Source organism: Plecotus auritus, assembly GCF_963455305.1.
Source record: "Plecotus auritus genome assembly, chromosome: 9".
NCBI classification, from domain to species: domain Eukaryota; kingdom Metazoa; phylum Chordata; class Mammalia; order Chiroptera; family Vespertilionidae; genus Plecotus; species Plecotus auritus.
This window is the reverse complement of record NC_137783.1, coordinates 74,575,702-74,599,782: the sequence shown is the minus strand read 5'-3', so window position 1 is coordinate 74,599,782 and position 24,081 is coordinate 74,575,702. Positions and strand designations below refer to the sequence as shown.

General features: G+C 41.6%; 1 protein-coding gene across 3 annotated transcripts in view; it reads left to right on the top strand.

Moving 5' to 3' along the window:
- Window positions 1-1,141: 1,141 nt before the first annotated feature.
- Window positions 1,142-24,081, top strand: part of PPP2R1B (protein phosphatase 2 scaffold subunit Abeta) — a 41,292-nt gene continuing 18,352 nt past the window's right edge. For 2 of the 3 annotated variants that reach the window (XM_080642430.1, XM_080642428.1), the window contains exons 1-11: window positions 1,142-1,310; window positions 2,352-2,442; window positions 2,843-2,943; window positions 6,808-7,040; window positions 7,333-7,480; window positions 13,455-13,610; window positions 13,825-13,939; window positions 14,343-14,413; window positions 14,763-14,897; window positions 15,899-16,072; window positions 19,586-19,646. In XM_080642430.1, the coding sequence (XP_080498556.1) occupies window positions 1,197-1,310; window positions 2,352-2,442; window positions 2,843-2,943; window positions 6,808-7,040; window positions 7,333-7,480; window positions 13,455-13,610; window positions 13,825-13,939; window positions 14,343-14,413; window positions 14,763-14,897; window positions 15,899-16,072; window positions 19,586-19,646 (1,399 nt within the window). In that variant the 5' untranslated portion in view covers window positions 1,142-1,196. The remainder of the gene's footprint in view (window positions 1,311-2,351; window positions 2,443-2,842; window positions 2,944-6,807; window positions 7,041-7,332; window positions 7,481-13,454; window positions 13,611-13,824; window positions 13,940-14,342; window positions 14,414-14,762; window positions 14,898-15,898; window positions 16,073-19,585; window positions 19,647-24,081) is intronic. The other variant, XM_080642429.1, reaches the window with a different exon arrangement.

Genomic DNA, 24,081 nt, shown 5'->3' with positions numbered 1-24,081 from the left:
CTGTTCAAGTCCATTGGTTCCCAGACTTCCATTACTATCAAGCTTCCTATCTATTGTGTTTACTTCCAGGACCTCCACATTTGAAAAAAAAAGTATCCTAAATTGCATTTATAAATAATTTTACATTTTTATTAATCAGACATAGAATTCCCACCTTAGAGCTTGTGATCACCATATGTAGTTATCACTCCAAGTTGCTGATAGTCCAAAACAAACAGAAAAGACCGGACATTCTAGTAATTCCGTGCTGTCCTCACAAGGGTAAATAAAACTTTCCATGAAGTTTTGTAAGAAAGAATCCCATGCCCTCACCTCCGCCCACTGCTGCCTTTGACTCCTGGAGTTCAGGGAAGCTAGTTGAGCCTTTCTTGTACAAGCAGAGTAGCCACTCCATCCAGTTTGGAAGGAGTCAAGCTTGCCCTACTTTTGCTTGATTGTTGTACTTCCAAGCATGTTAAAGACCTAAAAAATGGGAGGAAGAAAATACAACAGAAGGCACCATTCCAGTCCCAAACTGAAAAGAAACACAAAAACAAGAGAACAGCATGTTTTTAACAGCTTGCATGCAGAAAGCGGAAAAAATACTGCCTGGGAGTTGGGACAGCACTATTCTTTTTCTCTCACCGCCCTCGTTATTTGTCTTACTGAGCGGGAGCCAGACATACAATTCTGGAAGGAAGAGGTGGAGGGGTTCTGTGGAAGCCTTGAGACTAGTGGGGAAATGAGGGTAGGAAACCCAGGGGCGCAGGGCGAGGATGAAGTCAGGGGAGGCGCTAAATCTTTTCCCTCCTGGCCTTGGGCATCCTCTTTGGTCCTAAGAGGTCACACAGCGCAGGTCACCCAGGTAGTTCCCGACCGCTTCAGACCACCACGAGCAGGATGAATCATCACTGCCCCTTTTTCCTTCGGCCAGAGAAAGGATGCAGGAGCTTCTTTCGCTTTCCCAGCCTTTCTTCAGGAGTTCAAACCTACAGTTCCCGCATGGGGGGCCAGGCGGAGACCGCCACCAACCCAGCAGAGCCTCAGCTCCTCCACCCCCGCGGAGCCTGAGTGCAGGACACAGCCCAACCTGCTGGGGCGCGGGGCGGGGCCTGGGCGCGGGGCGGGGCCTGGGCGCGGGGCGGGGGCGGGGCGCGGGGCGGGGGCGGGGCCTGGGCGCGGGGCGGGCGGTGGTGAGCAGGCTGAGGAGAAAGAACATGGCGGGTGCGGCTGGGCCCGGGACCGGCTCGGGGGCAGCGGGCGGAGATGGAGACGATTCGCTATACCCGATCGCGGTTTTAATCGATGAGCTCCGTAATGAGGACGTGCAGGTATTGGAGTTGGGCCCGGGAGAGGAGGCGGGCTCGGTCGGGCGCGCGGGTAGGGAAGGGGGAAGGCCGGCGGTGAGGGGGGGCGGCCCAGGATTCAAAGAGCTGGACTCAAGCAGAAACTTGAGGGGGAGGAAGGGGAAGACCCGAGAGGACCTCCACCCGACCCCCCTGGGGCCTCCCCGGCACCCCTCCTCCGGACCCCCTAAGGCGTAGGCCCGGCGTCCCGCCGGGCGGTTGTGGGAGAACCGGCTTCCCGCCCGGGCGCCCCTTCCGGGCGGTGCGGAGGCAGCGCCGCGCGCCGCGCTGGGCCGGGGTCTGGAGGTGGAGCGAGCGGAAAGAGGGTGGCACCGGGCGGTGGGGCACCGGGGAGGCTGCGGGATGCCAAAGGGCCCATTGAAGTGCAGGTAGTCTTTCTCTGAGCTGGGAAACTGGCCCGGCTTGTTGGGTAGGACGCGGGCGGCATGGCCACGACCCGGCGGAGCCGGTGTGGCAGCCCGGGTGGAATGCTCCTTGGAGAGGCCGGCGTTGCTGCGGTCGACCGCGTCGCCTGCTTCCCCAGTGTCCGAGCTCTCTCTCTCTCTCTCTCTCTTTTTTTAAAAAAATATTTTTTATTGATTTCAGAGAGGAAGAGAGAGGGAGAGACAAACATCAATGATGAGAGAATCACCCACTGGCTGCCTCCTGCACGCCCCCCACTGGGAACTGAGCCAGCAACCTAGGCATGTGCCCTTGACCAGAATCAAACCCGAGACCCTTCACTCCGCAGTCCTTCGCTCTATCCACTGAGCCAAACCAGCCAGGGCCCGAGCTCTCTTTTTAACATCGTCTCACGCCCTGGGTATTCCGTTCTCTTTCATTCATTTCTCCTAAGAAATCTTCCTTTGGCTAATGAAGCCATGTTACACTGCTCCTGAGTTTCCTCAGAATAAAATCTAAATGGAAGGCTTTCCTCCTTCTTACCGGTATGCCATTATCTCACTAGTTTGCAACTTTAGCCTTTTGTTTCTTTAGTTTGTTTTCTTTTCACTTTGTTTTTTAAAGCTCCGCCTCAACAGCATTAAGAAGTTATCGACAATTGCCCTAGCGCTTGGAGTAGAAAGGACGCGAACTGAGCTGCTGCCATTCCTCACAGGTTTGTGAATTTTTGCTTAAAGAAAGGCATAGGCATTACCATTTTCCAGTTGCTTTCAAAACTGGGTGTTTTAGAATTTGTTAGTCATGGTATTGAGCACCAAATTGAGCCTGACCGTTTTTTGCAAAAGAAACAGGATGGAGCATATTGTGACGTGGCTGCACATATTCAGGCATTAACTGTTTACCTAATAGGAGAGTAATTGATATGGGATTATGAGTTTCTAATTAATTCTGTAAAACAGATCCAGGAAGACTCTCGATGGAGAAGGAAGAAACCACTGTTAGGCCAGTGACAGGACCATCTAGTTACATATTGAGTCTATTCTGAGTTTTGTTTGCATGTCCAGCTCTGGGCTAGCTGTCCTTGTTGATGACTACCAGGTTGTTGTCATTTCCAGACACAATTTATGATGAAGATGAGGTGCTGTTAGCTCTTGCTGAGCAGCTGGGAAATTTCACCGGCCTGGTGGGAGGACCTGACTTTGCCCACTGCTTGCTGGTGAGTATATTCTGCCTACCCTCCTTTTAGAACTTTGCAGTATAAATGGTTCATTGTTTGGTGATAGGCACACTGCAGCATTATTTATGCAGATCTTATAGTTAGTCCCTGTGTTAGCTGTGGAGAGAACAAATATTGTAGGCACTTTGGATTCAATGGACCCTACCCATTCTTAATTTTTCTGACTATGCATATAAGAACTTCTTCCTCTTTTCTTATCTGCCTCTGTAGACTTATTTGTTAGTTTTAGAATTTGGGAGAAGGATTGTTTGTTTCTATTTATGTTCCTCACCCCCCACCCCCCATCCCTGAAGTTGGAAATCTTAATTCTCATCTAGCAATATCATGACTTTGGAAACATTTATATACATATATTAGCTTTCTGTCTTTGATTATAAGCATAACTTTTACTTCTGACTTTCTTTGTGAATTTGAAGAGTTCAGTTCAATTTAGTTGGCAGTTATTAAGAGCCTACTATATCAGGCACTGAAGTTACAGTGTTGATGTTAAAGAAGACCCGTGTGAATGGAATGAGATCTCTGTCCTTATGTATCAACAAATAATTACTGTACAGTGTTAGATGGAAAAATAGAAGCCCATAGAAGGTACCTAAGTAATAGAGAATAGAAAGGTATTATTAATCCAGAGTGATGAGGGAAAACCTTGGTAGGTGATGTCTGAACTTGGTTTTGAAGGATGTTAGGAATTCCACAGTTGGACAAGATAGGGATGTATGCTTAAAGGCTGAAATGCTGTCTATATGATGCTGACTCTTGTGATTTCTGTCTCTACCTCCAACCTTTCCATGGAATTCCATGTATATGTATATACATAGAAATATATGTATCTGTATATACATAGAAATATGTATATATAAATATATGTATATGTGTATATATATATATCTCCATATCTACCTGTGATTTTTCTACTTGGATATCAAACAGGCATTTCAAATTTATCATGCTTAAGACAGAACTCGGTTTTCTCTCCAAAATATCTTTCATGTCCCATCTCAGTAAATGGCATCACCATCTACCCAGTTGCACAAGCCAAACCTAGGAGGCATTCTTTTTTTTTTTTTTTTTTTTTTTAGGAGGCATTCTTGACTCTTCTTTCCCTCATTTTCCAAATCTAATTCATTAGTAACTCTTGTAGATTCTCTATATATTCCAAATCATTCCACTTTTTTCCATCCCCACTACTACCTAGCTCATCTTTCCTCTAGTCTTTTCAGATCACATGATTTTTCCTCTAGGTTACTTCCTAACTAGTTGCCATCTACTCTTGCCTCCCACCTACCCTTACATGTCACTCTTCACCCCGCAGATGGATCACTCTCTGCTATGGCTCTTAGAATGTCCATAGTCCTGTCATAGCTTTACCTCAGCTTACAAATCCTTGCCTTAAGACTGTTGCCCTAGGTATTCCCTCTAATATAATGTTCTTTTGAGCTTCCTGTGACTGGCTCCCTGTCATTCAGATATCAACTTCAGTGTGTTACTAAAAGAGGCCTTTCCTGACCACCTAACCTGAATTGCCTCCCAGTCATCTCTTATCATCATATTCTAGTTTTTTTCAGAGTACTCATTATTTTCTTGATTAGTTGTTGTCTTCCTCCATTAGAATATAAACTCCACTCGAGCAAGGAACCTATCTTCCTGTTTCTTCTCTATCCTCAATGCTATAATCCTATATAATAAAAGGCTAATATGCAAACTGACCGAACAGTGGAACAAGTGGTTGCTATGATGCGCACCGACCACCAGGGGACAGACACTCAATGCAGGAGCTCCCTGCTGGTCAGTGCGCCTCCACAGTGGGGAGCACTGCTTAGCCAGAAGCTGGGCTCACGGCTGGAGAGCACAGCGGTGGTGGTGGGAGCCTCTCCTGCCTCCGCGGCAGCACTAAGGATGTCTGACTGCCAGCTTCTAGCGGGCTGTCAGTCGGACATCCCCTGAGGGCTTCCGGACTGCAGGCCGGGCTGTGGGACCTCCCTACCCTCTCCCCACCACTCCAGTGCACGAATTTCGTGCACCAGGCCTCTAGTATAATAATAATCCTTTATTGAAAGATCTTGGCATTTAAATCAAGAGACAACTCATATGCAGTTCTCAGGAACTTGGCCTTATCCTGTAGTAGTGATAGAGATTATATAGTGATATTGCACGAGAGAGGGTCAGAAGGCATGGCCAGATCATGAAAGACCTTCGTAAGTAAGAAAGCAGTTATCTTTTCAAAGGGTTTCCAAAATCCTCTTATGAAAGCTGAGTACTTTCTTCTTTTTTTTTAAGGCAACTTTTGTTTTTGTTTTAAATATATTTTTATTGATTTTAGAGAGGAAGAGAGAGATAGAAATATCAGTGATGAGAGGGTGTCATTGATTGGCTGCCTCCTGCACGTTGGATCGAGCCTGCAACCCAGGCATGTGCCCCTGACCGGAATTTGAACCTGGGACCCTTCAGTTCACAGGTGGACGCTCTATCCACTGAACCAAACTCGTTAGGGCGAAACTTTTATTTTTAATATAAATTTTTATTGACTTCTCAGAAGAAGGGAGAAGGGGAGAGATAGGAACATCAATGATGAGAGAGAATCATTGATCAGCTGCCTCCTTCACCCCCCCACTGTAGATCGAGCCCACAACCTGGGCATGTGTCCTGACCGGGAATTAAACTGTGACCTTTTGGTCCGTAGGTTGATGCTCAGTCACTGAGCCACACTGGCTAGGCAAAAGCTGAGTACTTTCTACCTTTGTGTTTCAAACAATTTTTGAAATGGATTTTTAAGTAGACATGCTTCTTTCCTTTGACTTACTATAATTGTTTCACTCTTTAAAAAGTTTTGATTGATTTTAAAGAGGGGGAAGGGAGAGGGATGTAGAGATAGAAACATCAATCTGCTGCTTCCTGCACACCCCCTACTGGGTATTGAGCCTGCAACCCGGGCATGTGCCCTGACCAGGAATCGAACCAGTGACCTCTTAGTTCATGGCTTGACCCTCAACCACTGAGCCACCCCAGCTGCGCATAATTGTTTTACTCTTTTGGTCAGTTCTAAGTATGGTTTTTGTAGAAATGACCAAATTCAGGTCATGGCATATACTGAATGTAACTGACCAAATACAAACCCAAAAAGGATGAAGTTTAAGGAACCGGCTGCTTTCACTTCTCACTGGATACTTAAGGATCTTACACCAGAGCAGCCCCTTTGATCTTTTCTGTTTCTAAGCTGCAAGCAAAGATTACTGCCATCTCTGTACTCTACTTAATTGTTAGAAACTACTGTACATGTCTGGCTCATGGAAAGATTCTGTATGTATTCTGAAAAAAAGTGATTTTGTACTCAGCCTTCTATTGGTTGGATAAGTTGTGTGGAGGTAGTGGACATGGGTTGCTTACATCTCCAGGAATGGTAGAATAATACTCAAAGGCAATGGACTCATGGCCTGGTGAGATGTCATCATGTTATTATTGTGCCCAGTGTTGGTCATGTTTTTGCACTCCTTTTGAATAAATATGCATGATCCTGTCTGAATTTGGCTATGTATCTTTTAAACCTAGTGATTCAGCTCACAGTAATATTAATATTGTGTCAAGTCTCTTCCACTGTGTCATTTGTAGACACCATCTGGGAATTGCCATCTGGGACATGAGATCTTGGCTGTCTTACAGAAGTCGTGTCTTCAGGTTGGACACACCATATGTTATCACTGTGTGAACTGAAAGTAGCCATTTGGTGTGATGTAGCTAACATTCTGGTTACATGTACCACCTCCCTTCAGTCACTTTAAAAGGTGATAATCTGCATCTAACCTGATTCAGTAAGTTTTTTTCTCTGGTTTTCCTCTTTGGTCTATTCAGCCTCCTTTGGAAAGTCTGGCAACGGTGGAAGAGACTGTGGTACGAGACAAGGCTGTGGAGTCCCTGAGGCAGATCTCCCAGGAGCATACTCCTGTTGCTCTGGAAGCTCATTTTGTACCTCTGGTGAAACGCCTAGCGAGTGGGGATTGGTTCACGTCTCGCACATCTGCATGTGGTTTGTTCAGCGTTTGCTATCCCAGGGCTTCAAATGCTGTCAAAGCAGAAATTAGACAGTAAGATATGGCATTTTTTTAGTTATTTGGGGTTATTGGGACAATTTACACAGTACCCTCTTACCACTGAGTGGCTGATATCAGGATAATAAGATTGATGACACCACTTTTTATTGTTCAGTTGAATATACCAGTGTTTTATCTTTGTTTCTTCCATGAGTAGAAGCCTAATCACAGTGTTTGTAAAAGAAAACTCTAAAAATGCCTTGCTGTGTTTGTGTTGTTGTTGGGGAGGGAGTATTTAATCAATGGTATTTGACAGGAAGTACTTTCATTATTTTATTTGCTCCAGGCACTTCCGTTCCTTGTGCTCAGATGATACACCAATGGTACGACGTGCTGCTGCTTCCAAATTGGGCGAATTTGCAAAAGTTTTAGAATTAGATAGTGTGAAAAGTGAAATTGTTCCATTGTTTACTAATCTAGCTTCAGATGAACAGGTAAGTTAACTCAGTATTTATGGTACACATATATGGTCCTCTCTAATATTTTAAGAATTTCTTTGGGGAGTTTGGTTCTCATATTAGGATTCTTTTTGCAAAATTAATACTTAATTCTGGCCTTGATAGTTTAATATGAATCATTTCATTGTCTTTATGTTTCTTTCTTAATTAGACCATGATTTTCTCTTACATTGGTAGTTGTTATAAAAGGGGGGAAGTCAGAGGAAATGGGATCCATAATTAGGAAGATCAAAGCTGCATTAAGGGGTAACATACCTTTGTGCATTGAAGGCTGGATTGTCATATAGGAGGGTAACGTTTCCTGGAATTTTTGACTTTCAGATACACAAGCACAGTATGTGTTGGGAAAGCCATTTGGCCCTTTGCATCCTCTGTGTAAGTGTATAGGATGATCTCACGTAATAGCAATTTTAAATCCAAGGATCTAGATTTCTTTAGTGTAGAAATAGCAACAATAATAAAAACAGCAAGCACCTAAATGCAGTACTTCATCTTCCTTGGCCTCTTTAAAGTGGTTTATATAAATTAATTCATTTTTTCACAACCCCATGGGGTAGATCACCCATTTTACATTTTAGGAAACAGAGGCACAGAAAATCGAAGTAACTTGCTTAAGGTTGCCTCGTTAGTAGTGGTGGAGCTGGGATTGGAATCTAAGCAGTTCACGGCCTTCACAGTGAGGCTGTACTGCCTCTCTGTGTAGTGCTTCAGAGGATCAGACACCAGAGTTTGTGGACTAGAGCGAGTCCTTTGAGGTTTTTAATTTGCCTAGCATCTGCCCTAGAATCACTTAATGTGAACAGGACCAAGAGCATCAGGCACATGCTGATGAGTCTTATTTTTAGATTCTAAATTTAAAGATGATAAATTTTACTTCCAAACAATTTTTAAAAATTATTAAAATAACATTCAAAAATCAGTACAAAGTATACAGCTTAACTGAATTATTATAAGGTAATGTCATCTAGTAGCTGTCATCTATGAAACACAATAGAATTTTGACAGCCATTACCCCAGAAGCCCTCTGTGGCATCCCAAATACAACACCTCCTTCACTCCCCACTTGTCACTGCCCACTCCCTTAAGACTAACACTTTGTCTTGACTTTTATGGTAGTTAACTACTACTTTCTCTTTTCACTTTTATGACTCAAACATTATAATTTAAAACATTGTCCAACAGATCTGTAATGTAAACTCCCTATTTTAAGCTTTTTAGTAGCCACATTTTAAAAAGTAAAAAAACAGGTGAAAATAATGGTAATGATGTATTTAACCCAATATACCCCAAATAATTATCATTATCACTAGCCACTTTTCAGGTGTAGATAGTGGTTACCACATTGAACAGCACAGATTTAGAATCCTCATTTGGGATTTTGGTGATTACATTTCCTATAGTATAATTTAACATTTTCTTTGTCCTCTATTATTTCCTGCAAAATGGTAGTTAAATTTTTGGGGGACGGGAGGCGGGGCGGCGGTTTGCAAACTTTTTCTGTAAAGGACAAGGTAGTAAATACAGGGGTGGGTGAAAGTAGATATACAGTGGCAGTGTGACATTCTTTTGAGTTATTGAAGCTATTGTAATGTGTTTTTCTATATTTGCCCATGCCCACCCCTGTAATTTAGGCTTTGTGGGCCAGACAGTCTGTTGTAACTACTCAGCTCTGAAGGAAAATAGGTGATAAACAGATAAATAAGCAAAATATCAGGGATAAATGCTATGATGAAAATATAGAGTAGGGTGATACAATTGGAAGTGATTATAGGACATTTCTCTAGACTGGCTAGTCAGAGGAGGACTGTGAAGAGGTGACATAAACTAAGACAAGAAAGAAAAATGACAGCCATGACCTTTCCTGGAGTGTCAGCTCCAGGAAGGGAGGACACATGTGGATAGTGGTCCTATGGTTGGAACCTAGTGGGTGAAAGGGACTCTGGTAAAAGATGAGGTTGGAGAAGATAAGCAGGGATCTGGTCACAGAGGACCTTTAGGCCAGGATATGTAGAGTTTGGGTTTTCTTTACTAGGTGCAATGACAATACACCTAGATTTTAAGCAGGGGTGTGACTTGATGTAATTGAGGCTTCTGGGTGGAAACTAAATTGTAAGGTTTAGTTTACAGTTCTGTGTGTGTGGGGGGGTGGGTGGGGGGGTGAGAATAGGAACAGGAAGACCAGTTAGGAGGCTTGTCTATACCCCAGTCAAGACAGTGGTGAACTAGGGAGGTATAGTGAAGATGGAGAGAATCTGGAGGTAGGTTTGGAGGTAGAGTTAGTAGAACTATAACTGGGTTGAGTGAGGGGAAGAGGCATCAGGAAGATCTTGATTTTTGGATTGAGCAACTGGGTGGGTGGTGGTGTCATTGTTGAGGTGGAGAAAATTCTGGGAGGAGCAGGTTTGGGGAGAAAATCAGTTCTGGAAGAGAAGTAATTAATAATTTAATAAGTATTTATTGGTATATTTTTCTATAGATGATAGCAGTCCCTTGATTTAGCATCATTTTGGGAATCCAAAAATATCTATAGCTGCTACCAAGACCTAGTTCTGCCTTTTTTAGCTTGTTCATTTGGGTAGAGGAGTGTCTTGGGCACATAGTAAGATTTTGTTGATCTGCAATTTAAAAAATTTGTATTTTGGGAAGTTGGAGTCACTCTTATCTTTCATGTATATGTGTGTGCATATATACACATATATGTATGACATATATGTATTATATAAAATATATAGTTATGTAAAGGGTTTGTCCTGTTTCTCCTGGGCACTTATGTTTACATATTTTCAGTTTCTACTTATATACTTATGATTCCCAAATCTGTGGTGTCAGTTCCTAATTTCTTATTGCTTTGTCCAGTTGTATATTTCCACTTGCTCAAAGGACATATAGGTATCACATTGACACTTGGCACTTTACACTTGGAAAGCTCAGTTCATTAATTCCTTATCATTCTAATTTTTTCATTTTGTGTTTTCCCAGACTTGGCTACCTCAAAGTTATCTTGTCCTTGGTTCTCAACATTTAAATCCAACTTTTTAAATTACTCTTTTTTTCTTTCTTTCTTTTTTTTTATTAATTTCTTTATTGATTAAGGTGTCACATATTTGTCCTCATTCCCCCCATTCCCATCCCAAACCCCTCCCCACGCATGCCCCCATCCCCCTGTTGTCCGTGACCACTGGTTAGGCTTATATGCATGCATACGAGTCCTTTGGTTGATCTCTCCCCCTTACCCCCACCCTCCCCTACCTTCCCTCTGAGGTTTGACAGTCTGATCGATGCTTCCCTGTCTCCAGGTCTGTTTTTGTTCATCAGTTTATGTTGTTCATTATTTCCCCTAGATGAGTGAGATCATGTGACACTAGAAATACACTTGTAAGAACCGAAAATGAGACAAGCAATAATGGTTATGCTGGGAGGCAAATGAATCAGTCTGTAGTGAGTTTGTTTCTGGGCCAACAGTTCTTTTGAGTCCCAATTTCAGTGTCAAACAGTTCCTTATGTGTACATGTCAGCAATGATATTTCAGTTCTGGATGGTGGACAAATGGTGGTAATGAAGGTCTGACCCTCTCTGGTTTGGTCCTGGGCAACCTGCCGCGACGCACAGCTGCTGACTGCTAGTATGGCAAGGCGTCGTCAGCGTCTTCCATCTATGGACTGTTTCTCTTCTGTCTTCATGGCTGGAGCAGTCCTGTCAATTCCTCTCTGTTGCAGGAATCCACATGGTCTTGAAGGTGTTTTCTGAAAATATACAAACATATTCTCGACCAAAAGTTAATAAAGGAATCTTTTCTATAAATTTGACTTGGGATCCTTTTTCATTTTTTGCCCAAACGATTTTCCTTTGGCTTGTTTTGACACCATGTGTGTTTTTCATGGGTGTCTTGCTGTTAGCATTACAAATGAAAGTTAATTTTCTAAAGTAAAAATTTTCTAGATGTAATTTACTTACAGGATATTTTTCCTTACATGATATTCTTCTACTATTCCCCCCTTTTTTGATTTAAATATTAGGAGGCTTTTGGAAATTTTATAATGTAGTCTTGATAGCTTTTAAATTTTAATTTTTTGCACTAAAATATGACTGCTTTAGCTGAAACCGGTTTGGCTCAGTGGATAGAGTGTCGGCCTGCAGACTAAAGGGTCCCAGGTTCGATTCCGGTCAAGGGCATGTACCTTGGTTGCGGGCACATCCCTAGTGGGAGGTGTGCAGGAGGCAGCTGATCGATGTTTCTCTCTCATCGATGTTTCTAGCTCTCTATCCTTCTCCCTTCCTCTCTGTAAAATATCAATAAAATATATTTTAAAAAAATAAAATAAAAAAATAAGTAAATAAAATATGACTCCTTTAGGTTCATTACATGTTACGCAATTTTACCATGAGATGAACTACCAATAAAAATTTTAGTTAACACTTTAGGAACAGTTTTTTGTCCAGTACCATTAATTTTTCTAGAATATTCGCTTATTTCACTTAGCCAATTTAAATTAGTCTGAGAACTTGACTACTATTTTACTGTCAAATTTAATACTCTAACAACAATCTTATTTTACTCTGTAAATATTAGTGGAAAGGATTATTTGCCTTCTTGAGTAGGCCCTGAGCATTCCTGATGCTAGGTTGGATTTAGATATCAAAAACCCACTTCCCCACACCATGGGTACAAGACAACTCAAACATGTCTTGTTGCAGTGAGAGGGCAGCTGCTGTCGGCCAAGTCTCTGTCTGTTGCCTGGGTCCCAATTAGAGCTGGGCATGGGAAGCGAAGCAGCCATGGGGGCAGGAGACCTCCTAGAAGGGGTGAGGGTTCAGGCCCCTGCAAAGTTGGGGTGAGGGTCTGTGCCCCACCTCTGTGGACCTGCAAGTTCTCTCCTGATGGCCCCTCTGCGACTGTGCCTGTCTTGGGTTGTTGCTCTTTTGTTTTTCTATGTATTTCTTTCCAAGTCATCATCTTATACCTAAATTCCTATTACTGCCACTTCAAACTGAGTACAGGCTGCCCTATCTGAAAGTAGAGCATTCCTGTGAAACCTTTTGTAAGCCAAAGTGGCGTAAAGCAAAGAAGCAGTTACCTTAGGGATACATCTTGCTAATAGGTGCACAAATTAAATAAAAATAAAGCCCAGGTGCACACAGACACAGTTCAAAGTGGTGGCATCTGGATGCTGAGATGCTGGGTGTAGCTCCTGGGAAGGAGCTCTGCGGGGCCACTGCTTGAGGTGCGCTGCATCTGTAATGGCTCCTGCAAAACAAATGCTGAATGCTGGTTTCGCTTTTCACCTTTTTTTGTAAAAGCAAAAATCCTTTTCAGATTTCTTTCAGGTAGGGAAACATGTATTAATCTGGGTTTTTCATAAAAGCAAAGTTGCAGAATACACTTTTGAAAAGCGGGGTTACCTGTATTTTGAAAACAGCTCCCCAGTGATTCCCTTACTTATTATTCTCTTTCTCTGTGATTCCCTTACTTATTATTCTCTTTCTCTGTCCTGATCTGTTAAAAACTTGTATAAGCATAGTTTTCATTTTTTCTCTCAACTTCTTATTAGGAGTGAGGCTTTGAAGATATTATTAAGATGTTATCTTTTTTTTCCCACTTTACATTTTTACTTCATTTTTTAAAAAAACCTCTGCACTGGCCAATGTAATTATTTTGCTATTTATTCACAGAATAAGTTTCTACCTTTGTGGCTTTGACATACTATTCCAGGCAGAGAACAGCTATTTCCAGACACAGAGACATGAAGCTGCATGTAGTGTAGTTCAGCAGTTGCCAACCTTTCGGACCTCATGGACCACCACTGGTTTGCGCCACCGGTTGGCAACAGCTGGTGTAGTTGGTTTGCTTCTTTTTTTTTTTTTTTTAAATGACACTCAGAGTACAACCCCATACCATATACCTTGGCTGTCAGTAAATATTGTCTAACAGAAATAAATTTTACTCCTTTAGGATTCAGTGCGCCTCCTAGCTGTGGAAGCTTGTGTCAGTATTGCCCAGTTACTGTCACAGGATGACCTTGAGGTTTTGGTGATGCCTACACTTCGACAAGCTGCAGAAGATAAATCTTGGCGAGTTCGCTATATGGTAGCTGACAAATTTTCAGAGGTAAAATTATTGCACTGGTATTTTCTTTAAGTACTAAAGAAAAGAAAAAAACACCAAGAAACCCACAAGTTTGCTGTGGTACCAAAAGTCTCTGAATTCTTATGAATCAGCAGTGTTTGTGGCAAAAGTGTATACCTAAAGTTGCGCTGTTTTGTGTTGTTCATATTAATTATTTTGTTAGTTTGCAATTAATCCTGTACATATTATTTTATAGCTCCAGAAAGCTGTGGGTCCCAAAATCACCCAAAATGACCTCATTCCCGCCTTTCAGAATCTACTTAAAGACTGCGAAGCTGAAGTCCGAGCAGCTGCTGCCCACAAAGTGAAAGGTTAAGGAGTTCAGTTTATGTTGCAGGATGGCTTGTTTATTTTGGTGCTTTTTTTTATGTCAGTGAATTTTATATGATTTTTGTTCTAGAATATGTTTTCAAATAAATAGAGATGATTTTATTGTATAGAAATATTACATTATCATATAAGTTAAAACCAAACAGCCATTTTACCTTGTTTCTATTTTTTTTTAAAATGCTTTTCACGTTGGATTATTGCAATACACAGTGCCATCTAGATTGACAAAAATGTGTATTTAGAACAAGAGCCACTTCTTAGAGATTGTTTGCTTAAACATATGATTTGATTTAACTTGAAACTTGATAAAACTGGCTAAATTTCTTCATTTGGCTCCTTGTAAATGGTTCTATGTAAGCATTTTTTTCTATTTATCTCTTTTAGAACTTTGTGAGAACTTGCCTATTGAAGGTAGAGAGACCATAATTATGAATCAAGTTCTGCCCTATATAAAGGTAAACCTAACTTTAGCTTACTTTTTAGCTTTACTCTGCCTTATGTGAAGGCAAACCTTACTTCTTTTTTGTTTCTTTGCCTTAAAGCTCTTTTGAGTTTAAAGGTGGACAAGGGATGCATGGGATAGGTATATGAATGTGTAACATTATTTATCACTTAGTAGTAGTGCATTGTAATTGAAAATTGCTCATTGGCACAGAGGTTTGTGTTATCTGACAGTTGATCTGAGGAAACATTATCAACGGATCTATTGAAATAGTGCTGTCTTTAAATTCCTTGGGAAATAGTATGGAAGTTTCTGTTGTCTTGCAAAAAAGAAAGGCTTTTAATTTTTAATTTTTATTTTAGGAATTAGTATCTGATACAAATCAACATGTCAAATCGGCTCTAGCTTCTGTAATTATGGGATTGTCTACCATTTTGGGCAAAGAGAATACCATTGAACATCTTCTACCTCTTTTTTTAGCTCAGTTGAAGGATGAGGTGAGTCTGGCTATAAATTCTATTGCTTGGTAGACAGTGATTTGATTTGGTTTTGGTTTGAGGTTTCACTAAAATAGAACCCAAAACAGGGATAATGTGATTTTTAAAAGTAACTTATTTTAAACTAGTGACAGTCCTTGTATTTGAGTATGGGTTGCAAGTTCCCCAGAAAATGGGCACTAGGAGCCATTGATATAGACTTAAAAATATCGCCTCATTCTCTGTCTGATTCCTGCTAAGAGGCTCTGGTTTCTTCTCTTCAAACTTAATAAATCTTTGTTTAAAAATTATCTTCTATTTAAATATAATATCAACATTATACTGGTAGTTAACATTTATTGAGTAAAACTATATGCCAGGCATGATTATAAATGCTTTGGCATGTATTATTATATGTAATCCTCACAGCAGTCTTAGAGGTAGGTCTTCTTATCCCCATTTTACAGATGAAGCTGAGACACAGAGATAAAATAGCTCACCCAAGGTCTTGGCAGATCTGGGATTTGAATGCATATAATTTGGTTCCAGAGCCTATGCTATAGACTTTTTTTTTTTCCTTCTTATTGATTTCAGAGAGGAAGGGAAAAGGGGGTGAGAGAGATAGAAGCATCAGTGATGAACAAGAATCATTGATTGGCTGCCTCCTGCACACCCCCTACTAGGGATTGAGCTCGCAGCCTGGGCATGTGCCCTTGACTGGAATCGAACCTGGGACCCTTTAGTCTGTAGGCCAACACTCTATCCACTGAGCCAATCCAGCTAAGACCATCCTATAGACTTTATTGAGAATTATGGTTAAGAACAGTTATAGTTAATATGCTATGAGTTATTTGTGTACTCAGTATTTAAGTATTTCTTCCAAGACTATTTACTTTACCTTAGTCACTACTTTCTTATTTTAAACTTTAGTTAGCAGTTTTTACCTCATCATGACAATAGGAAAATATTGGGCAGAGAACTTGATTTTTATATGTGCTCTTTTTGGGCTTATGTACTTGCAGTGTCCTGAAGTTCGTTTGAATATTATCTCCAATTTGGATTGTGTAAATGAAGTGATTGGAATCCGTCAGCTCTCTCAGTCTCTTCTTCCTGCCATAGTGGAACTGGCTGAAGATGCCAAGTGGAGGGTCCGGCTGGCCATCATTGAGTATATGCCACTGCTGGCGGGCCAGCTGGTGAGTGTGTGTGCTCCATGAAGTGAAGGATAGCATCAAATAGTTGAACAGATTTACTATGCCAAGTAGGAGGCCCCATAATTTGTATGATTATGTTCATTTAGACACATCTAAGTATGGTAGGTCCTAGTTGCTTGTAGATGGCTTTTATTTTCATTAGTGCATTAACTTCTAACAAAAAGGAATTACAGAGACATATTTTACCTCACCACCATCTAAAAGCAAAGCCATAAAAAAATACAGTGTTTCTTGGAATGTAACAGATTTTGTGTTAATGTCTCTGTGATTTAAGGAATATTTAACTGAGAGGAAAAGGGAGTATTGTTTCAAGATAAGTTAGCTTTGATTTTCACTCAGAGCAGCTTCCCTGCTTGCCTGTATACTGAGCAAAATGTCCTTGGCTACTGCTTTATTTATTTATTTTTTCTGGCTACTTTTTATGCATTCTGGTTAAAAGGGAGTTGAGGAATCAGCTGGGTTTTATGGCCACATCCTTTCTGTTTTCATAGATGCCCTAAATAGTTCTAAGTGTGATATACCATTACCCTGTTGGTAGCACTTATTACAGTGTTGTATTGTGACTGTCTGTTAAAAACTAGTTGGGGGAAAAAAAAACTCAAGGCCTATCATGTGCCCTAATTATTAGAGGAGTTACATTAAATATGTTTCTCTAATCAAATGATAAAAAATATTAATAAAACTAAATAATAAAAAGTATTGCTATTTACTATCCCTGAAAAAAAAAAAAAAACTAGTTGGGGAGATAGACAGGTGATCTTTTTTAGGGTAAGGACTGTGTTTAATGTTTGATTGCCAGTGCCTACTAGAGTGCCTGGCATTAATCAGGCACTCAACATTTGTCGAGTGTTGGATAAATGAATACCTGCATATTTTTTGAGAAAGCTCAAAATATGTCAGTTTACAGCTGACATTGCTGCAGTTTGTTCCCCCTCTCTCACCCCCACTTCCATTCCTTTCAGATCATAGCATATGGGATCTATTTTTTTTTTTTTACTTTCTTGGACCACTGAATTTGTATTGCTAGTTTTGGTATATTTAAATGCATCTTGTGATTATCTGTGACATCACATGTTTTATAAAATTTGGTGTCCCACTCTTTAAAATGGACCTAAAAAATATCACTATATAGCTAAAAGGGTCAAGCAAGTCATCTTGTCACTTTTTCCCCCGTCACTCCCAAGCACTGAGGGCCATCCTTTGTTCTTCACTGGTGACTGTCATGGGTCACCTCTCCAGAATGGAAAGCAGCAGTGGCTAACTGGTTGACTAAAGGCTGAAAAAACTGTCCAGAAGAGAGGGAGAATTTTAGTACTATTTTTTAAAAATCTCTATTCCTCTTAGATCTGGGAGGTCAGCAAAGGTTGGCAGCTCTACAGAGGAGTATGGAAGCAAGTAGATGGTGACTTTGGCTGACTCATACCTTTTGGGCAGGGCTGACACACATTGGTCATGAACATTTTGTTAATGCAACTTCAATTTCTTGTTCGTATATATTTTATTTTATTTTTTATCTATATCAGGTAGTCAATTTATAAAATTTTTTCAAGACATTACGTATGGCCTGGCTTATGGACCATGCTGAATAAATATAAAGTTAAACCACAAAAATCAAGAAATAAAGGTTAAGATTCAAGAGCCTTGGCCAAGTAGCTCAGTTGGTTGGAGCATTGTCCTGGTATGTCAAGATTGTGGGTTCGATCCCCAGTCAGGGCACACGCAAGGGTCAACCAATGAATACATAGATATGTGGAACAGCAGATTGATGTTTCTCTCTCTCTCCCTCCACCTCCCTCCCTCCCCATCTTTCTCCCGCCTTTCCTCCCTCCCTCTTTCCTCCCCTTCTGCTCTCTAAAATTGAAAATTTTTAAAGAAAAATCCATAACCTGAAATGAAAAAGAAATCTTTGAGAGTTGACATGGTGATTTAAGTATATGCTAAAACCTATTCATGATCTATTATTAGAAAGCATTTTATGTTATTAAATCACTATTTTCAGAGCACTGAAACTTTATGGTACATCTCTTTATTTAAAATATATAATCACTGTTCAGGAACTTAGATCCAAAGAAACATGTAGATCCCAAAAGGGAAGACTCTAGGAAAGCGCTGTCACAACATTCTCCTGCATGGTACAGAATTCCCACAGTGACAGGTCTGTGTAAATCAGCTCTAGGAACTTGTCCCCACCTGTGCTGGAGTGGCCAAATGTTGACAGGAAGAGCTAAACTGGGAGAGCCAGGATGGTTCCACCTGTTACTCTCTGCTAGGTCACCTGCAGTGTTATGCCTGCTTTATTCTCCCTCTGCTTCCTCCCATCATCTTAGAAATATTCTATTTAAGTGGAAATATCTCTATTTCTTGATATCAGTTTCTTCATCCTTAATGATTTATTATAATCTTAACTAAAAAGGGAAAATTTTTGAGAATTATTAATATTACTAGAGGCCCGGTGCATGAAAATTCATGCACTGGGGGGGGGGGGGGTCCCTTAGCCCGGTCTGTCCCCTCTCATAGTCCGGGGGCCCTCAGGGGCGAGAGGTGATCCAGCGATCAGGGGAAGGCGACGCCCCATAACACCTCTGCTGCTGCCACTGCCAGCAGTGCAAGCCTTGGCTGGCCCTGGTTACCTGAGCCTCAGGCTGCCCTGGGCGGCTGGGAGGCTGAGCGGACTAGGGGACATTGGAGGCAGGCGTGTGGAGTGGCCCGCCTTGCCTTGCTGTGTGCCTGCTGCCCCGGTGGGGCTGAGGGGACTGGGCGCCGCCATCTTTGAGGGCGTGGCAATTAACATAATCCCTCCTTATTGGCTGTGGGTGCCGCCATCTTTGCGACGGCATGAGGGTCAATTAGCATATGCCCTCTTTATTAGATAGGATTGACAGAAGTACAGATTGATAGTTACAAAATAGTCATGAGGATATTAAAGTACAGCAAAAGAAATATAGTCAGTAATATTATAATGACAATGTGTGGTGCTAGTGGGTACTCGAAATATCAGGGGAACACTTTGTAAAGCATATGATTGTCTTAACCACTATGCTGTACACCTAAAATTAATACAAGTTTATATCGAATGAACGTAAACTGTAATTGAAAAAATTTTTCAATTAAAATACAAAGAAAAAATATATTATTGATATTTTATTGGGTAATTCCTTTTTACAAATAATCTAGATAATGCTTGGCAGACTGTCCATACTGCATTCTTTCTACTCATTTGTAGTATTGTATCTGGCTCCTGACCATCCGATTCTCTCCCACTTAGCAGGGCCTGGGCTATCTCACTTATGCTTTGTTTATTATTTCTGTCCAATAAAATAGATTTACAGTTTGTAAATCAAATTCCATGGTAATTGTTCTCTGGCTGGCTCATGAATTCAGCTTATTTGGAAACAAGCGGTTTTTAGCTTTTAGTTCATTTTAGTATAATAAATAGATTGTCTTGATTTCTAAACTTTGTTAGATGTGTATTAATGGAATCTTCTGTACCCATAGGGTGTGGAATTCTTTGATGAAAAGCTGAATTCTTTATGTATGGCCTGGCTTGTGGATCATGGTAAGTAAATAAGTTAAAAACAGGTTGTTATGGAGTGTTCATGTCTTTGCATATTTCCAGTTTTGTTGATATATTTCTTTTTTAGAAAGGACTACTAATCTGATTGCCTTCCTAGTGTAGCGATGAACAAATACTGTTACTAAAGTCCAGTTAGCTTCCTCTGAAACACAAGTTTGATGTTTCTGTTTTCTACTAATTTTTTCTGTTTTAAACTTTATTTTTTCCATGAAAACCTCTTTGCTCTGTTTCTTACTCATTCAGTTACATTATTTTCAGACTCTTACACACATATATACTCACTTTTTTTTTAATCCTTACTCGATATTTTTCCATTGATTTTTTTTTTTTTTTTTTTTTTTTAATGGCGCCAGCACCCAGGGTCAGGGAGTCAGAGATTTTAAATTATTTTATTATTTGTTTGCTTTTCACCATCATTTTTTTTTAATCCTCATCCAAGGATATTTTTCCATTGATTTTTAGAGAGAGTGGAAGAGAGAGGGAAAGACAGAAATATCGATGTGAGAGAAACATTGATAGGTTGCCTCCTGCACTCACCCTGGAGCCTGCAACTGAGGTATGTACCCTTGACTGGAATTGAATTGGGATCCTTCATTCCGCAATCCTACTAGCCACTGAGCCAAACCGGCTAGCGCTACATATACTCACTTCTTTCTTAACTTGAGGTCTTCGCTTGACCATGCTGTCTGGGTTGGACAGAGATTGGAATCAGATGAAAGTCCTATGGGGAAGAAATGGCTACGTGGCTTGTTTGAGTGACACAGAGGAGGAGCTATAAAGGCACAGTAAAGGAGTCCAGAAGCGTGAGATGGCAGCTGTGACCGAAGACAGAGAGGGCCCAGATTTCTGGTGTTGGTGAAAGACAACTTTACTGCCTGCACGCTGGGTTGTTGCTGCCACCATGACAAAAGAGGATGAGCTGTGAGCTCAGGGCAAGGTCAGATGGGATAGCATTTAGCAAATAGGTTTTTCAACACTTCTCTTTGCATTTATAACAATTCACAGAATCCTTTTCTTTGAATGCCACCAACTGTCACAAATGAAAACTGGTACAGCTGCTTATCAAAATATTCATACGATACTATTGATGTTATATATTAAACCATTTTTTATATCAATTAGTTAGCAGTTAACTTTTTGACAGTCTCAGGTCCACATGTCTACTCGTGTCTGCCAGGAAGTGGTGGGTGGGAAGGGTGCCCTCTGTACCAGTAAGGTCCAGTGCCAGGCCCCAGGTCCAGACCTGGCATCTTCAGTATAGTCTGAGACCTGTTCAGCCGGGGGCCATAGGGGAGGTCATGACATAATCCTATGAGCTTCACTTCCATGTTTTATTTATTTATTTTTAAATAAATCTTTATTCAGATAATTACAATTGTTTTTCCTTTTTCCCCCCATAGCTCCCCTCCACCTGGTTCCCACCCCACCTTCTGCCCTTACCTCCCCCCTCCACTGTCCTCATCCATAGGTGTATGATTTTTGTCCAGTCTCTTCCTGAACCCCCAATACCCCTCTCCCCCTGAGAATTATCAGTCCACTCCCTTTCTATGCCCCTGATTCTATTATATTCACCAGATTATTCTGTTCCTCAGGTTTTTTTTTTTTTTTTTTAATAAATCTTTATTCAGATTATTACAATTATTTCTCCTTTTTCCCCCCATAGCTCCCCTCCACCCAGCTCCCACCCCACCTTCTGCCCTTACCTCCCCCCCACTGTCCTCATCCATAGGTATATGATTTTTGTCCAGTCACTTCATGAACACCCCCATACCCCTTTCCCCCTGAGAATTATCAGTCCACTCCCTTTCTATGCCCCTGATTCTTTTTTTTTTTTTTTTTTAAATATATTTTTATTGATTTTTTACAGAGAGGAAGGGAGAGGGATAGAGAGTTAGAAACATCGATGAGAGAGAAACATCGACCAGCTGCCTCCTGCACACCCCCCACTGGGGACGTGCCCGCAACCAAGGTACATGCCCTTGACCGGAATCGAACCTGGGACCTTCCAGTCTGCAGGCTGACGCTCTATCCATCGAGCCAAACCGGTTTCAGCTTCTAGGATATTCTTGAAAGCCTTATAACCGTGGTTGTGAATTCTATATCCAGTCGTTTGTTTTCCTCCATTTCTTTCGTTTGTGATCTGTTTCTTCGTCTCCCCATTTTTCACTGCTTCCCTGAGTTGGTAGGATAGATTTGTGTGCTAGGTTTCCTATATGGCCCAGTGGGTCGGCCTCCCCAGTTAACCTGAGGTGGACACTCTTGGTGCACCCCTTTGTGGACTGTGTGTACAGCCTTGTTGTTATTAAGTCTTGATTGTTGTTGGTATCACTGGGAGGAATTGACCTCCAGGCCAGTTGGCTGTAAAGATCCGCTGTGTCTACGCTGGGTGAAGTTCGGTGCTGGAGACAGCCTTAGAGGATTAGCCTTGCCAGATTGCAATAGCCTCTGTGCTCAGCTTGGATGGGGTGGAGTCTCAGGGCGGAGCAGACAGTCTTGGCTTCCAGTCAGCCTTGCCCTTGCGCAACCTCTAGACCTCTGCCTTCCCCGGCTCCCGAGTCTCCGCCCGAGAGTCCAGATTCCCCCCCATAAGAGCGTGGGTCCCCAGGAGCTCGCCTGGAACTGGGGTTCAGTGCAGTCAGGAGCTTCTGACTCCCTTCTGCTAGGGAAAGCCTGTAGCAACCTCCGCAGCCTTTGTGCACGCTGGCGCGCCGCCTCCAGACTCCTGCCCGCCGGGGCTCCCCTGGCTCTCCGAGTCTCCGGGTGCCTTTCTCTCTACCTGACAGTCCAGACTCCCCCTGTATGAGCCTGGGTCCACGGGGTTTCGCCCAGGACTGGGGTTCAGTGCAGTCAGAACTGGGGTTCAGTGCGGTCGGGGGCCTTCCTTCCCCCTTCCGCCAGAGAAAGTCAGCCAGGCTCTCAGCCGCCCTTCCTCTCTGCGCGCACAAAGCCCCTTTGCCGTACCTCCAATTCTCTGTGAGCTTTTCTCTTTCCTTCTAGTTGTAGAATTTTCACTCAGCCAGCTTTCCTGTGGTTCTGGATGGTGTCCGTTCTGTCTTTTAGTTGTAGTTTTGAAATTGTTGTGCGAGGCAGCAGTTTAGGTGCTTACCTGTGCCGCCATCTTGGTTTCTCCTTCACTTCCATGTTTTAGTGCATATAGTAGGCATTGTGTTTCACAGCATCTTATGTATACTTTATGACCTGAGTGTATCTTTGTGCTGCGGCTGCTTGTGCCTGGATATTTGGGAGGATAGGAATATTTGTGTCTGCTTGTACATGTAGGTGGTTTTGTTAAGGGCATATTTGGATCATATGGGAGGTCATATGGCTAAGAGTGTGAAGAGGAGGGGTATGAAAAATGTGCAAGTCTCATAAAGGCGTATATATGTAGGTAAATTTCAGTGCTTTCAAACTAGATTTTGAGGACTTTCATTTTTCTTATCTTTTAAACTTACCTTTCTGTGGCCTAATTTTTTTTCTTTCTAAATGAATAATAATATGGTGAGTCATAGGAAAGAAATTCCTCTTTTTAGAATAAAAGTGTTCATGTTATTTCTGATACATATTTAACATTACTGAGACTTGACATGTCCCAGAAGATTCTGTACTTAATTACTCCTTTCTTTTTAAAAAAATAAATATTTTTATTGATTTCAGAGAGGAAGGGGGAGAGAGAGAGAGAGAGAGAAACATTGATGATAAGAGAGAAACATTGATCAATTGCCTCCTGTATGTGCCCCAAACAGGGATCGAACCCACAACTTGGGTATGTGCCCTGACCGGGAATCAAACCCTCCACCTTTTGGTGCATGGGACGGCACTCCAACCAACTGAGTCACCTGGCCTGGGCTTGTAGGGAATTATTAAGTGTTAAAGCAGGTACATTTATTCACCTAAGATTTCTCAACATAAACATTTTTAAGGGAAAACAGGCATGAAGGTCTGAAGTATTTATTTGCTATTGTGTAGATGACCACAGTGCAGTCTAAACTACCTCCTCGCTGTCTTTCTCCCTTTAGCTTTCTTGCCCCTATTGGAGTAATCTTGCTGAAGTACCACACTAGTCACCAGGTGACAGCTTTGCTTTAAAAACCCATCTTTTTTCTTTTTTTTTTATAACCTCTAAATGTACCTTTCAAGATGTTCTGTGTTTTGGTTCTCCTGTAACTGTCCAGCCTCATGTTTGCCCAGGTTTCAGTTATCTCCTTTGTGTCCTGGGTAAATTTTTTTACCCTTTCCAGGAATTACCATCTCTTCTCTTTACTTACACAAATCCTCTCTAATCTTTGAGGCCCAGTACAAAGCCTTTTTAGACCTTCCTGTTCTCTCTTAACTGCTACAGCTCTCATGCTCTTTACTACACAATTTCACACTTTATTATAATCAATTTTATGCCATGTGACTACTTGGAGTATGGTAG